At 40.5% G+C, this 17726-nt stretch overlaps 1 protein-coding gene across 1 annotated transcript in view; it reads right to left on the bottom strand.

Moving 5' to 3' along the window:
* GABBR2 (gamma-aminobutyric acid type B receptor subunit 2) overlaps nucleotides 1-17726 on the bottom strand; it is a 476938-nt gene that overhangs the window by 194000 nt on the left and 265212 nt on the right. Inside the window, exon 8 of the mRNA XM_051609256.1 lies at nucleotides 8998-9058. Within this exon, the coding sequence (XP_051465216.1) occupies nucleotides 8998-9058 (61 nt within the window). The remainder of the gene's footprint in view (nucleotides 1-8997; nucleotides 9059-17726) is intronic.

Raw genomic sequence — 17726 nt, 5'->3', positions numbered from 1 at the left:
AGGAGAGCTCTGAAGAAGACAGCTGACAATTCTTGTAGGTCTTTCTCAGACAGCATTGGTTTAGTGGAGTACTGATCTCTGTCAGCTTTCTGAAGCTGGATACTTCAAACTTCTGTAAAGATTAATTATTGTAAAATTATTTTCTGTTGCTTTCCAACTTTATTTCTTTGCTGTTACTTTTGAAACTTAGTCCTTTTCTTTGGTATTTAGACAGCCCCTAAGACAATTTTGCACGAAACAGTGACAGCGACTAATCAGTTCCTCAGAGCATGCAGAATGAAGTGGAATTCTATTAAAAAAATCAGGTATTTCTATAACTTGTGTGGATGTCTCAGTAATAATTATTCTCACAGTCCAAACCACCTCTCAAGGGATGAACTGCTCTATAAAGCACAGCCACAGAGTGATAAATAGGTCTCCCCTGCTCCTCACAGGTGCCTGCCTCTCAGGCCTGGGGAAAACAGTGAATCCAGCTCTTTGCAACGATTCCCTCTTGCTTACTGCAACTTTGGGTGGCACAGAAGGGCCCAGCTAGCCTAAACTAGCTGGCTTGAATGCTGATAGCTGCAAAGCTATGTTCTCCCATGGCTGCGCTCCCAAAGGAAAGGCTACCTACCAAAATGCTTGTTCTGCTCCTTGGCAGACTTCCAGCTTACCGTCTGCTCTGTTTTACTCTTGCTACACTGCCAGCAGCAACCCAGTTCACCAGCTTAAAGCTAGCACAAGGAAAACAAAATAAGCTGCCGTGACAACCAGTAGCTGTATCCTTTCCGTGCACCCTCCCTGGCCTTGCAATTTATATCCTCACACAATACTGCTTGTTCCAGATGATCAAGTGACTCCAGCAACTCCACATACTTAATCCCTTTAATCTTTCTTTATAATGCCCTAAGGGCCCAAACAATTTCTGTTGCTCTTATCTGTCCTTTCTCCAGTTTGACAGTGCACCTGCTCAACTGAGGTACCTGAATCTCAATACAATATTTCGTGTTTATTTATACAAACAAACAAAAATATCAATGATGATTAAATAATACCAATACAGTGCAATACAAGAGGAATAACTGTCTTAGGGGAATACATCATTGCTAGTAAATACAGGGGGGGAAAAAAAAAAAGATAAATCAAATAGGAAATGTGTTCCAAAAAATCAAACAATAAAAAGGAACAACAGTTATGAACACATAAAAATATAATCTCTTTTATGCTTTCATTTGACAGGGGACTGGTATAAAGGACTATGAGACAATGATAATAAAATGACAGGTGATGTTCAGTGCTAGTAAGTTACAGAGATACAAGAGAAATATAATACCAGGTAAACAGACTAAGTGATTGGTACTATTTAATTAATAGCATCCAGGATGAGACCTTCGACTTGCTGTGGTGGGTTCTTTGAAAACATTAGTGCTGTGCTCACTGGTGATGAGAAAGGCAAAGAGGGATGAATGGGGTAGAACAGAATACTGGGAACACAGTTAAAATAATACAGAGAGGTCATTCAGCAGTGTGATATGTGGAGGTGGATGTTTCAATGCTATGTGTAGCTCTCATTATGCCATTGCAAAATGGGAATAAGGGTATCAGAAGAGGTAGAGGTTTATTGGAATTACAGAGCAGCTTTGAGATGAGGACATGAGCTTTTAAATGAAGGACAAGGCCTTGCATTTCAAAGAGATTCATTGATAAAAGAGATCTGTAAGACATGAATGATATGAAGAAAGTGAGTAAGACAATCATTTACTGCTTCTCACATTACAAGAGGCAGGGTATGCCCAATTAAATTGTGAGATATCTGGTTTTAAACAAACAAACAAACAAACAGATGGAAGGGCTTAAATCATTATATGCATAATTATTTTGTGAAACTCATTGCCACTGGATGTGTTGAAGGCCAAAAGTATAAATGGATTCATGAAGGATATTATTTGATAGAGGATAAATTCACATGCCACTGTTAAACTTGATGGTCCAGAGACACCCTCCAGCTCTAAAAGTCATGAAAATGCTTGCCTTTGGGATCTGAAAGTGTATAATAGAGAAAAAATAATTCTATATATGCCGGTTCTGACACACCTACCCATAAGTGAAACACGCCATATCCTTCCCTCAATATCCACCATCAAATGGATGCTGAGCTGGACAACACATTATCTGACCCAATAATTCAATTCTTCATGCATGAGGCATACAAATAACTATGGTCAGATCCAAACAGAATCAGGTGTTGCAGCATTAGGCACTGCAATACCAAAATCTTGGCACTCCAAATCCCACTGCTTGATGTACAGACAAGGGAGAAGTTTCACTTCTCTGTTTTTGATTGCCAGGAGGTAAATTCTGTATCTTGCTAGATTTCTTAATTATCAGTAAGTTTTTATTTTAGCATGTGCACGTGTATGTGTATGTGTTGGGGGAGGAGGATTCACCTCTTTCTGCCAAGAAGGATGGGGAATTCCTTCTTTAAAATGTATCAGCAGAAGGGGTGGTGCAGCACTTCCCTTACATATAGTACCTAGTTAGATATAAATGGTTAGAAGAGTCATCATACACTTTGGAAATCCCATGTTTAATTCACTTTCTGCCTGAGCAGAACTGTCATTTTCACCTCTTTCTATTTATGACCATGCTATACATGACTTTCATTATTTGTCCTCTTAAAAATCTTGTACAACAATAGGGAAAAAAATTGAGACTGATAGACCAGAAGACAAAAGGGTCAGAGGGCCTGACACTGTAACATATGAATAGTTCCAACCTATTAATAGATCCAAGCTCCAAAGATTACTTGGGCATTTTACATTCAAGTAAGATTTAAACTAAAGGTAAAAAACCTCAAAACCAGAATCAGTGTTGGAAGAGGAATTAAATCAGTGTTTCATCCCTACAAATTACCTAGCCATCAGTCTAAGGTGTCATGCTTATCTTATGTCTTTTACTAGAAACAATTTAAAGAAATACAACAAATGTAGTAGCATCCAGTGGACAGATTCTTGTAAACAGTGTTAGAATCACATAATCTACACTGTAGAGGAGCATCAGCTTAAAACTGAACACAGTTGGCCTAGCAGAGACCTCAAGATGTAATAAAAGGCACCTGTTTGTCTCAAGGCATAATGAATACAGGTATGCCACTTCAGAGTTCTGTTTAACTTTGAAACTTCCAGAGGCAGCAATTTTATGCACCTTCCAGAGTTTAAATACAAGTTTCATTAGAGAGATTTTCCTAATTTTTGGCTTAAATCTGCACTGCTACTATTTAAATCCCTTACTTCTCAGCCAGCTGATGAGGGCAGGACAAGCAAATGTTTTAGCAGTAATTATCATGTATTTAATCTTCTCTAAGCAGCCTGGACCTCTTATAATGAGGCCTGTTTTCAGTCCTCTGTCATCTTCACACACTTTCCTTCAATCAGCACTAGACAAAGCAGTTAGCTGTAGCCTTTTGGCACTGGGTAGATTAAAAGGATACTGTTATTTATACATGACAGTACACAATTTTTGTTTTTTTACCTCTTCACTTGTTTGCCTATTAATGTTCAGCCTGTGACCCATTCTAACCCCTAGTTCTTTTTATGTATAACTACAGCCTGCTGAATTGTTGCCCATTTTGTATTTATACAGCAGTTTATTCCCAATGTAGCGCCAGGCATTTGACCTAAATCAACTGCATTCTTTTTTTTCCTGATTACTTCCGCAGTTTGTTAATAGCTTTTTGAATCTTTGTCTGGTCCCCCTTCTGCCTGCTGGCTCCCTCAGAGACCATTATACATTTGATAATCACACATTCTAGCACATCTTCTTAATCAGTAATTACATCATTCCATGACTCCAGATTCAAGGCACACCCTTTCAGGACTCTACTTGGTGTACCTGTCCATATTAAGAGGCTATTCTTTTTCATTGAAATGGGACTCTAAATCAGTTTTGGGAACACTTTGTAGTTTCATACAGATGATACCATCGCAAATTGCTTAAGAAAAGACACTGCCAACAAAAGAGGGAAGTGGCACTAGTGGTGTTCTGCAGGGGTAGTGTGACTGAAATGCAGTGCCTAAAATACTCACTGAATCAGCCTTCTAAATGAGGAGCTGTAAAGACAGGAGAGCACCACTGGGATTTTGTATACCACAGTTCAGAATATAAGGATGAACTGGTATTGAAACATCTAATAGCATGCAGAAAACTGTTATTTACGGGAATTCCAATTGGGAGGGACCTATTAAAGGTTCCATATAGTCACCACTAACTGCCCTGGAGCTGAAAAAGCATGTTCAGGGTGAGGTCAGGGGGAATTTGAGGGGGGATTCATGAGTGTGGTGTGCAGAGCACTGCTACAAACCACCAAGGGCACTGCTTAACAGACTTAATTCAAGAGGATTAATTGATCACTAAGCTAAAAAAAACCAACAGTGCTCACTAAGGAAAATTTTTGACAATGAGAACCATCAGCCATTGGAATAATTTTCTTAGGAAAGTGGTGGTTTCCCCAACACTGGACACTTTTAAGATTCATCTGGACAGGGTGATGGGCCATCTTATCTAGACCGTGCTTTTGCCAAGATCTCCTTTTGGACCAGGAGATCCTTGATGACCTGGTATTTTCTATGATTCTATGAAGATATGAATGGCTAACTGTACTACTCATGTTCAGATAACATGGAATATATACAGTACACCAAGAAGACTACCACATACATTTTTGTGATTGCAGTCAGGCATTCCAGTAAGGATGTGTCAGAACTAAGCTTTCTGACTCCTTAATTAATTCCCTTTTTTTTACGTGCAAAATTATAGTCTTTAATGATAGAGTGATCCTTTACAGAAGAATCCAGCTGCCCAGGATAAATACCAGGCAGTTTGTTTTACAACTTTATTGGTCATTACATGACACTAGTGATTATTTATTGTTCGCTATTCAAATTCTGCTTAGCTGGCAGAATTATCTACTCACTTTTCCCCTATATTCAGCTATTCCAAAGTACTACCTAATCTTTCAAAAAATGTAATATTTATAAGGATATTTTATTCTCGTCTTGTAAATATGCTGTACAAGCAGAAAAATCTGAATCCACTGATTCTGGATATTTGATCCCACAGATTCCAGATATATGACATGAGATATTTGAAAACTGTATTTTCAGTGATGTCACTAAATACTTCCTGTTTGTTGGATTACATTCTTTCTATATTATCACAGAAGGAAGACCCACAAACTGGTTTTGTGGGATATATACTGGATAGATGCTAAATAAAAAAATAAAAATTCAAAGTCAATTAGTCTCATTTTTTATATGAACCCTTACAGAAACAACAATCAAAAGTAGTTAAGAGTCTGCTGGATTGTATTTAGAACAATAATTGGAAACTTTTCCAGGGCTGGATTGATGCCCCTGGAGAACAAGCTGCAGGTGATTCTGGAGAATTGCTCCTTCATTGAAGCAGCTGTGGACAGGTGCTTAGTTCTTGTCAGAACTGAGTAGATGAACTGAGGCTCCAGAAAACCAACCCTAGATTCTCATTTACCTTGGTCTTGACTGTAGGGTAGGTATTTGATTCTCTGTTTCTGTTGATTAAAACTCAGATAAGAGGGGCTTTTACTCCAGAATTTCTAAGAAGATCAACAGTTTTACACTTGAAAAGCTGTGTTCGCACTCTGCTTGGTACCCAGATCAGCCTTCAACACTGACAAACGTAGCACCATATTACCTGGCTAAATGAGCTGAAACACATTTTCAGAAACACACAGCAAGTGACCATCCACTTTCTTTATGTTTTTTTCAATGTTAAGTACTATAGATTTTTGTTCCTATCTACAAGAATCATGACTTATGCACATTTCAATGGTAATTGTTTACAATTCAACTTTAATTTTCCATTTGAATCTATTCCAGCACAGAAGTCTCTTAGGTTTTCTCTAATGCCTGACAGAAATAGGAACATGACTGAAAGCAAGGTGCCTTTTAGGCTCCAGTCAGATTAATCAGAAAAGATCTGCCAAAGAGAAACACTTTGAAGGACAGTTATGTATCTGTTCTTGCAGCTTCCTCTATCAAGCTAATCTACAATCTCAGTTTTGTTGCTGCCCTCCGTTCTCCTTGATGTGCACACAACAGTTGCCAGGACCCTCTTTCAGCTCTCACTAGCCAAAAGATTTTGGCCATCTACTTCAATTACATGTTTAAAAAGGAGAATAGTCCTTTCATTGCACCTATGGAAAGATTGCTATTTATTTGGAAGGACACCAGCTTCAAACATCACTTGGATATTTGAGCTAGACTGATAGACTGCTCTTCATTTGCCAGTAAGGTAAGGGAAAAAAAACACTGTTACATGTGCTTTGTATCCTGTGCTGCATATAGAATAATTCCTGGGTGATATTCATGATCTATGAAGCAGTAAGTAGTTCGGTCACAGCTATCTCTGGCACCATCTGTTTGACCACTTGCAAAACTAACAGGCTGCACAGAAGCTGAAAAGGAGACACGACTAGTGCGAGCTTGGGAAAAAATATATCTAGATTCAAAATTAAACCAGCTATACAAAATTTCATCACATCGTGTCAGGCAGTTATCCTCACAACCCTCAAAGGCTGGTTTTCCCTTGCCTCTGGCAGACATGGCTGTTTGCTTTTTCCATAGCCAAAATGTTGCACATAGTCTCATTAACACAAAAGTTTCCAGCAAAGAACAGAAAATGAAGCTCCTGAGTCTTCCCAGTTGATTTCCTACCCTGGCAAATGAGGAACAGCAAGAAAAGCCCATTTACCATTTTAAGTACTGGATTTAATTAACTTCTTTCCACTATTAGGAACTTTCCCAATAGTTCAAGATTTATTAAAAGTTAATGTGAATGTTTCAGAAAGCTTCCTAACCAATAGTTATTTTGAACAAATTAATAATTTCTACAATTATACCACAATATTGAATGTAAGAGCCTTGTATAAAAACAATACCAATTACAGAGTAACGGAAAAAAAAATTATTAATACTTAGAACACAAGTTGTTGTTAAACAAGGATAGATTACTTTCACCTACATTGTTATACTGTTCCTTATTTTCATTTCTCATCTAATTTTTGTTCACTCTTTTAATTTCCAACAGTAATAAGACACTAAACCACACTTAAGACCAGGCTTCAGATGTATTGACAGACTGCTGCTTGCATGAGAAATAATCCAGCTCTTCTGCATTTCATCATAGGACTCACAGGTTATTTTTTCCTGTAGGTTAATTGGAAACCTTTGGTTGATGAACAGAATCCCAAGTATGTGATTAAATCAGTTCTGAAATCGTAATTTTCTAATTGAAAGGTATTAAAATATGGCAGCTGTCTCCTGTGTTCTTACTGACCAAACAGAACTTCAACTGATGGTAAAACCATTTATATTAAATGGCATCTGATGTGAAAATGAACCATTATAAATAAACTCAATTTCAATGGTTGGAAATAAAAATCTATATGAAATCAGCTATCCTGTACTTCTATTCCTCCTCCAGATTAGTTCAGAAGATACGTGTTGCACCTCCCCATGATCCCCAATCACATCCTTAACATACACAGGGAATGTGTCAAACTTCCTCCTTGCTCAGATGCTCTAGAAGGGTACACACAGCTGCCTAAGGCATAATGCATAAGGGCTCCTTCAGACTTCTGACAAATAAACACCTCTTGTAAAATTCCCCTGGCAGAATTTTCTCATGATTCTTTCATGTAACTGTAAACACTGCAACTGTGAAAAAATGGGGGGAAGCTATTGGAAAAGGAAGAAGAAGCAAAAAGCAATCAATATTTATAATTAGGGTTGAGCAAGAATTTCTAAATTATATTACCATGAGATGACATCTGCAAAGTTTCAGTAGGTTCTTCAGGGAACATGAGTTAATAGGATCAGTTAGAGTGGTGAAGGCAAGAGCAATCCCAAAAATTGCTTCAGTAAATTAGAACGAGTAACAGATACCACAAGTACATAGCTGTTCATTAATAATAATGCCCATACAGCAGACAATTTTTGTTTAAGGGATCAGCCTTTGTAACTTGGTCAGCAGGATTATGTTTAAAGCAATCTCCTGTAGACAAAGGGAGTGCAAGCTTCTTTCTGATACATTGTCTGAAAAGGATTTGCCAGCTTTCTCACTACTACTCTCACGAGACCATTCAAATGTAATCCTCTCCAGTTTTATCTCAGCCTCAGCCTAGGAACAAAACCATGAATTACATTCTATGAACTGTAGAAAACACTATAACATGTCTTCTATGAATCACCACTTCTGCAGAAAACTTGCAAGCAAGCACCTCATCCCAGCTGCAAATGACCCTTCACAAATCCTCACAGCTGCATTTGTGGTCTCTGCTGCGGAGACCATTCCCTGCAGGAACAGCCCAGGCTGAGAGGATGAAGCAGAATTGCTCTGTGTGTTGCCTCTGAGGGATGGTGCCAGCAGTTTGTGTTCTCTGCACACTGAGGGACTGACTCCTGACACAATTTTTAGCAAGCAGTTCCAGAATGTTGGAAATTAGTCTTCAGAGAGCACAAACACTAACTTGAAAGAGCTTAACAGCAAAATTCCTCTCTAAATTCCTCTTCAGATCTGGTTTTCAGAAACTACTATACTAAGTATATATAAGTATATATACTTATATATACTAAGTATATATACTATATATATAAGTATACTATACTAAGAAGTGGATGCTTAGCTGACCAGTAGAGATTTTCCAGCAACTGTTGGCTGTTACAGATCAGTAGTTTCCATAAGTATCTGGATTTTCTTCTAGAAAAATTCTTGGAAATATCTGGGAATACCTCAAAGCACCCAGGGTTCAAACCATGGTATATTAAACAGGTAACAAAAAATTTCAAGTATCTTGTTACTTCTTCCAAGCAGTTCCTTTTCAAAATATTTGTACATATTAAAAATATCCTGAAACAAAATGAACTGATATACAAGTTTGCATAAATAAATATAATGAAAAATAAATTGTTTGCAACCTACCTTGGAATTGTGTAAATTTGATGGTTCCCATCCTCTCTCCATTTCTGAAAACAACTTGACCCTAAATAAAAGAAATAAACACCTTAAAGTTTTGTAAATCTCTCATAATGTGGTTTCATTAGCATTGCAATCATTTGCCATTCACTTTTAAAATTACCCAAGCACAGTTTAAACTTTGAAGATAGCAGATTCAATCAAAGTTAAAATAACTGTGTAACACCTCCTTAAAGCTTTCTTCCACAGATTTCAAATTACCTTACAACATTGACCAGTTTTACTTGCCACTTTTCATGGATGGAAACTGAGGTATGATAAAGCCAGTAACTTACTGAATCTCACATGATGAGAGATATGCAAACAATTGATTTTCACTGTGTTACTGTTTTTATCAAGGATATGTAATAGCTGTCAGAGATCACACAAGAAGAGTTCTCAATTTCATCCATCATATAGTTTTCCAAATGGCTCTATTGTCTGTTATGGATAACCATTGCTTTTATGGCTTGGTTTTGTACTACATCAACCTCCATGTCCTATTATTCTTTTTAAATGTAATGCCTTTCAGTCAGTGTTACCTTTTTTTTGAGCTAGACAATGTCTCTTCAAAATAATGGTCACGTAATGCTGAAATCTTCTCACATTACCCTAACAAATTACTCCCATCTTTCATCCCAATTTTCTGAATTGAATTAAGAAAAGTTCTTGGTAAATTTCTTCCTTACATCAGCTATTTCTCGTGATTAGGTATGAAATAAGAGGTTTTCATTCATTTCTGCTAGGAAGCATTTTTTATATTTTGAACCTGGAGTGGAGTGCAGAGTGCTGTCAATACAGATATGTTGTTTTACTGCATCCCCAGTTTGGTTTGTTATTATAACCTCCATTAATCTTTGTTTTAACAGGCATAAGGATAAGAGAAATCAAACAATAAGCAAGTATGGCTACAATGCATTTCTGTGTGCAAGCCAGATGCTTTTTGCATAACCCATTTTGGTTACTAAGAGGTTTCTACAAAGGCAACCATTCTACTCAAATCCCTGCAAGGAAGTGTACAACAGATGTGTAGTAACACACACCCCACAATTCCTGCAAGCCCAAAGACACCATTTCCCTTTTATAAATAGAAGAAGTTCAAGCTAATTTGTGCTAAGGCTTAAAAGCCAAAAGGCCCTATCTGTGACAAAAAGAGAGCAAGAGAGATGAACACCAGTGATGGGAAAGATTCTGGTGATAGGTGCAGAAGGGCCCAGGAACTGCTGCTCCCATAGTGACTGATAACAGAGCTCCAGGAGGGAACATAAAACATTAGCAGGTAAATTTATGTGCCCACTTTAGCAGCCTTCATCCAGATCTCCTCAACTTTGGCAAAGTAGCATTTAATATCTCTTCATTTGTTGGAACACCACCATAATGCTATTGGCTACCTGTTTTAAGTGGCTATTTGGTTAAGTAAAAAACAGTTAAAAGTATTAAAGAAAAGACTTTTAAAGATGCTGTGCAAGTGTCATTTATTGCAGACACATATCTCTGGTCAATCAAGTCTTAAGCTTGCTAAATTCTTGGTTCTGTGATCTGTGACAGAGATTTCAATAGTTAGCTTCTTCCCTGTGTGAAAAAATTACTTTTCCATTTGACTTTAAATTTACTGCCTTTCACTTTAACTGTCTCCTCTTATTCTTTATTACAAGATAATAGGATTGTAAATTGTAGTCTAGTGGAATGCTATTTATAGATAAACATACAGCAAGAATCACTGCTATCATCTGTGATGACAGTCATCTAAGATTGTAATCTATTATTGATAGTATAATATACCAGCTCACAAATTTTCTCAATTCCAAGAGCAACTGGTTTGCAATATTATCATTGCTTCTTGTAAAATCACCCACGTTTTCATAATTTAGTAGGACAGACATATAGCATAAGCATTTTGCTGTTTTCAAAGGTAAAATCAACAAAAAACATACCAACAAGAAGCTTCAAAGCACAAATCTGTAGTGCAATCCACAATGATGATGAGTACTTATTTATTACCCAGACACCAAAACTGCAACTCCAGCTGCAGTTACTGCTTATTTCTCTGCTCCTCGGGAACATGCTACTTTATAAAAATGCATGACAAGTAGTTACAGCACGTCAAGTACCTTAAATTTATTTCCATGATTTTCAGTACTACACCTACAAAAAAGGTCTGCTTGCTTCCTTCTCCAACAGTCTTCCCCCATATAGCACCAAATAGTTTTTTGTTTATGTAAATTTATATTATATATTCAGCTTATAGTTGGCACCTTATTGTTGATTTAAATAATCGTAATTATATATTTATGCTGAATTAATAACACAAATACTCCTTCATCAGAGGAGAGATCATGAGTATGTTGATACACTCATCACAGCTGGATGCAAGATAGCTAAATGCCATACAACTCATGTCCCCTGAGCATTTTTCCATAGGCCAATACACTTCAGGGCTCTGCCTAAGTTCCACTTCTCAGTCCAGGAGTCTGGACAACTCTCCCCTACAGGATAGTCATCTCCTCATATAACAGTGTTTATCCCCAGAGGCTTTCTCTGAATTTCCTGAGCCTACACAGTCAAACCAGTTCCAAAAGTGACCATCAAAGTACTTTTTCAAAAAAATAAATTAACTCAGTCACTTTTGGGGTTAGACATTTAATATACAGTAGACCATTTAAATAATGCTGAAAAGAAGTGGGATAACTAAACCAACGGAAGTTATATTTTTAATCTACAACAGTGCATTTTTTGCCAAAGAATAATGAAAACATTCCCTTTAAATTCTGTTACATGTCCTGAAATTAAGGTGTACTTCCATTCTAAGTCCAATAAAAGTAGGAACCAAGGAGGGTGAAGCATCACAGAAGAGCAAACATGAGGGCTTATTAACACCTAAAGGAGAGGTATTGCCCTCCCATGTTGCTCCTAGCTGCACGGTCCTACACATACCTGGTACTAGCTTAGCACTCAGCTGGTCCCTATGTGAGCTGTCATGGCCTACTACATCAGAAAAATGTATTAAGTGATTCTGGTATTTTTGGTTTTATTTTGTGTTGTTTTGGCAAGTGGAAGAGATACTGTTTCTGAATTGCTTTCCAGTGCCAGCCCCAGAGTCAGCACAAAGGAGCCGTGAAAGGTTGGTTGCAAGTGCCAGGAGAAAGAGCTGGAAGGGAAGCAGCGAGACATCTTGTTAGTCCCAGCTCCTTTTAGAAGCCTTTGTGTGTTACCAGGCAATCCACACAGCCTGCTACTCACATTACACACACTCATTTTACTCATACAAGACTCCTTAGCCACAAATGTGCCTTCCCTGACATGCACAGAACAGCAAGCTGGCATTCTGTGGGTTTTGGCTCCACAACTTCTGGGCAGTGAAGAGCTAAAAGCTGTAATTCATAACCTCTTCCACACTCCAAACATCACATCGAAGACAGCAGTGCTTATAGAGAAAGGGAATATTGTTTAGTCTATCAAATGATACAGCAGAGAGAAACCCAACAAGCTTTTAGCTGTATTAGTCTAACCTCACTTCTGAAACAAAAGAGCCAACTTCCAGCTGAAGGGCAGCTTGTGTACAACTTTTCTAGTTTTAGCCTAGTTACATCACTCAATTAGCTGGAGATGAAGAGCTGAACACAAGAGATGTAAGCACAGTGCAAGAGAGGATACTAAGGAGACAGCAATAAAGTTGTCATCCCCTGTGGGATAAAGAGGTAGTTGTCACCTTTGAAACAGTGCGTGGAGAGCAGAAGGCAGAGGGTGATGAAAACTAAAATGCTCTATAAAATCAACAATGCTCCTGAATCTATGATCTTATATCCGCAGACCATTGTGGATAAAATATTTCAAGAACATTTTATCAAAGCAGATCCAGTGACTGCTGATTTTCAAGCCTCGAGACTTTTCTGAGCAAAGGTGTTTCTGTCAAAATTTTCAAGACTGAAGATTTAAATTTGAAATATTTATGATCCAAAAGGATTTCTTTACCCTGACTGTTTTCCGTCTTATGGCATTTCCTAAAAAATTTATTTGGGTTACCGAACACTGGTGTCTGAAGTGCAGCATAAAACAGCAGAGCAGCTTGAAGAGCAGGTGTGAAGCAGAGGTAAAAAATCTGGTCTTGGCTAACATTTTCTAAATTAAGCAATACCATTCTCATCTAAACAGATACTGGTGTTCCAGCTATGATAGAGCAGGCATAAAAGAGAAGGAAAATATGAACATGCTTATTTCTAAGCATTGAATATCTGTCTGCACCACAGGAGAAACACTTGAAAAATATACTCTTAAAGAAATCATTTTCCCATACACAAAAACATGGGGCTTGGGGAAAGACAGTGGAGAAGAAGGGAGATAAATTGATGGAAAAGAAGTGCCCAGAAAAAATCACGACAGCAATGGAAAAGAAGAATGAAACATTGATCATAGAATGGTTTAGGTGGGACGGGAACTTGAAGATTATCTAGTTCCAACCCCCCTGCATGGGCTGCATGGGTAGGGACACCTCTCACTGGACCAGGGTGCTCCAAACCCCATCCAACCTGGTCTTGAACACTTCCAGGAAGGAGGCAACCAAAACTCCTCTGGGCAACCTGTTCCAGTGTCTCACCACCCTTTCAGGAAATAATTTCTTCCTTATGTCTAACCTAAATGTACCCTCTTTAAGCTTGAAACCATTACTCTTCGTCCTATCACTACCTGCCCTTGTAAAAAGCCCCTCCCCAGCTTTCCTGCAGACCCCTTCAGGCACTGGAAGGCCGCTTATATGGTCTCTCTGGAGCCTTCTCCAGGCTGAACAGCCCAAGCTCTCTCAGCCTGTCTTTGTAGAAGAGATGGTCCAATCCTCTGAGTGTCTTGGAGGCCCTTCTCTAGACAAGCTCAGACAGCTCCATGTCCTTCTTGTGTTGGGGACCCCAGAACTGCACACAGTAATCCTGATGAAGTCTCACCAGAGCTGAGGGGGAGAATCAACTCCCTCAACATACTGGTCATGCTTCTTCTGATGCAGCCAAGGATTTAGAATGACAGAATCATTGAATCATTTTGGTTAGAAATAAGATAATCAAGTCCAACCATTGACCTAACACTGCCAAATACGCTACTAAACCATTTTCCTAAGCACAACATCTACACATCTTTCAAATACTCCCAGGGATGGTGATTCAACCACTTTGTTGGGCAGCCTGTTCCAGTGCCTGACAACCTTTGTGTGAGCAAATCAATGATCTCCTCAGGCAGATGGTTAGACTGACAGAGGAGGTTGAAAGACTTAGAATCATCAGAGAATGTGAGAGCGAAATAGATTGGTGGTGCCAAACCCTGAGGCAAGGGCAGAAGGAAGAGGTGCTAGAAGAAGTGACGGATCCCCTCCCCTCCTGTCCTCAGACAGAAGGAGAGAACGTTAGGGACATGGAGGAATGGAGGGAGGTCCATCCTCGGAGAGGCAAGAAAAAACCCTCCCAACTCCCTCCACCCTCCGAATTGCCCCTGAAGAATAGGTATGAGGCCTTGGAACTTCAGGGACAGGAAAATGAAGCTGAAGTGACAGATTTGTCTAGTGAACCGCCTAGGACTTGTCGCTCAGCTCCACGACTTAGGACTTCTTCGACTAAGAAGGAGGGTAACTGTGGTGGGAGACTCCCTTCTGAGAGGAACAGAAGGGCCCATCTGTCGAGCAGACCCATCCCACAGGGAGGTCTGCTGCCTCCCTGGGGCTCGCATTAGAGATGTTAAAAGGAAACTCTCTAGTATGGTAAATCCATCTGATTACTACCCACTGCTGATTTTTCAGGTTGGTAGTGATGAAATTATTACAAGAAATGTAAGGGCAATGAAGAGAGACTTCAGGGCCCTGGGACGGCTGGTTAGGGGGTCTGGAGCACAAGTCGTGTTTGCCTCCATACCTCCTGCAAGAATGGGTGGAGAGATAAACAGGAAGAGTTTACTTATCAATGAATGGCTACGAGACTGGTGCCAAAGGCAGGGCTTTGGTTTTTTTGATCATGGGCTGCTCTACGAGACACCTGGCCTGATGGTGGCAGGTGGGATGCACCTGTCCCAGAGGGGGAAAAGGCTTTTGGGGCAGGACTTAGCAGGGCTCATTGAGAGAGCTTTAAACTAGATGTGAAGGGGGAAGGGGAGAAAACTGGGTCTGTTACGGACAAGCCCAAGAGAAACATACCAGGGCCTGAAGGGGGGTGGTCTAAGGAGGATTTGGTCCCACCAGTGTGCTCTGCTTGCTTCCTGAAATGCCTGTACACCAATGCACGCAGCATGGGCAATAAACAGGAAGAGTTAGAGGTCGGTGTGCGGTCTAAGGGTTATGATCTGGTAGCAATAACAGAGACATGGTGGGACAGCTCACACGACTGGAATGTGGCCATGGATGGTTATGTGCTTTTTAGGAAAGATCGGTCGGTGAAGCGAGGTGGTGGAGTTGCTCTTTATGTGAGAGAGCAGCTAGAATGTATCGAGTTTTGTGCAGGGGCTGATGAGGGGCAAGTTGAAAGTCTGTGGGTAAGAATTAAAGCGCAGGGTGGTATGGGTGATACAGTTGTGGGGGTCTACTACAGACCTCCTGATCAAGATGAGGAAGTTGATGAGGCTTTCCACAGGCAGCTGAAAGCAGCCTCACAATTACAGTCCTTGGTCCTCATGGGAGATTTTAACTACCCCGATATCTGCTGGAAGACTTACACAGCCAGCCTTTCACAGTCTAGGAGGTTCCTCCAGTGCACTGACGACAACTTCTTAATGCAAATGGTGGACAAGCCGACTAGAAGAGGAGCGCTGCTGGATCTTGTGCTCACCAACAAGGAGGGCCTTGTTGAAGCAGTGGTGGTCAATGGCAGCCTTGGCTGCAGTGATCACGAGATGGTGGAGTTCAGGATCCTGTGTGGGAGGAACAGAATACCCAGCAGGACCAGAACCCTGGACTTCCACAGAGCAAACTTCGGCCTCCTCAATCAATTGTTAAGGGAAGTCCCATGGGACAGAGTGCTAGAAGGTAAAGGGGCTCAAGATAGCTGGACAACATTCAAGGACCACTTCTTGCAAGCACAGGATCAGTGTGTCCCAATGGGTAGAAAATCTAGTAAGGGAGCTAGGAGACCAGCGTGGTTAAAAAAGGAACTGCTGGGCAAACTCAAATGGAAAAGGAAAATCTATAGATCATGGAAGGAGGGGCTGGTTACTTGGGAGGAATATAGGACTGTTGTCAGAGAATGTAGGGAGGCAACTAGGAAAGCTAAGGCCTCCTTGGAACTTAACCTTGCAAGTTGGGTTAAGGACAATAGAAAGGGCTTTTTCAAATACATAGCCAACAAAACGAATACCAGAGGCAATATAGGCCCACTGCTGAATGAGGTGGGTGCCCTGGTGACAGAGGATTTAAAGAAGGCAGAGGTGCTGAATGCCTTCTTTGCCTCTGTCTTTACTCCTGCAGGATTTCCCCATGAGCCCCAGTTTCATATAGCCCCAGTAGAAGTCAAGCTAAAGGAGGAGTTTGCCCAGGTAGATGAGGATTGGGTTAGGGATCAGTTGCGTAATCTGGACATCCATAAATCGATGGGTCCGGATGAAATGCATCCAAGGGTGCTGAGGGAGCTGGCGGAGGTCATTGCTAGTCCACTCTCCATCATCTTCGGTAAGTCATGGGTAACAGGAGAGGTGCCTGAGGACTGGACGATAGCAAATGTCACTCCAGTCTACAAGAAGGGCAAGAAGGAGGACCCGGGTAACTATAGACCGGTCAGCCTCACCTCCATCCCTGGAAAGGTGATGGAACAACTTGTCCTTGGCACTATCTCTAGACATATCAAGGAGATGGGGGTCATCAAGAGCAGTTGATCAAGTATGGGTTTGATGATCAGGCAGTGAGGTGGATCAAGAACTGGTTGAAAGGAAGAAGTCAGAGAGTTGTAGTCAATGGGGCAGAATCTAGTTGGAGGCCTGTGACTAGTGGAGTCCCTCAGGGGTCGGTACTGGGACCGGTGTTGTTCAACATCTTCATCAACGACCTGGATGAGGGTACAGAATGTACCCTCAGCAAGTTTGCTGATGACACCAAGCTGGGAGGAGTGGCTGACACACCAGAAGGCTGTGCTGCCATTCAGAGAGACTTAGACAGGCTGGAGACTTGGGCGGGGAAAAACCTGATGAAGTTTAACAAGGGCAAGTGTAGAGTTTTGCATTTGGGGAAGAAAAATGTCATGCACCAGTACAGGTTGGGGGCTGACCTGCTGGAGAGCAGTGTGGGTGAAAGGGATCTGAGGGTCCTGGTAGACAGGAGGATGACCATGAACCAGCAATGTGCCCTTGTGGCTAAGAAGGCCAATGGCGTCCTGGGGTGTATTAGAAAGGGTGTGGTTAGTCGGTCAAGAGAGGTTCTCCTCCCCCTCTATTCTGCATTGGTGAGGCTGCATCTGGAGTATTGTGTCCAGTTCTGGGCCCCTCAGTTCAAGAAGGACAGGGAAGTGCTTGAAAGAGTCCAGCGCAGAGCCACAAAGATGATTAAGGGAGTGGAACATCTCCCTTATGAGGAAAGGCTGAGGGAGCTGGGTCTCTTTAGTCTGGAGAAAAGGAGACTGAGGGGTGACCTCATCAATGTTTACAAATACGTAAAGGGTGAGTGTCAAGAAGATGGAGTTAAGCTTTTTTCAGTGATGACCAGTGATAGGACAAGGAGTAATGGATACAAATTGGAGCATAGG

Source organism: Apus apus, chromosome 2 (assembly GCF_020740795.1).
Source record: "Apus apus isolate bApuApu2 chromosome 2, bApuApu2.pri.cur, whole genome shotgun sequence".
NCBI lineage: Eukaryota > Metazoa > Chordata > Aves > Apodiformes > Apodidae > Apus > Apus apus.
This window is presented reverse-complemented; position numbering and strand designations above follow the sequence as displayed.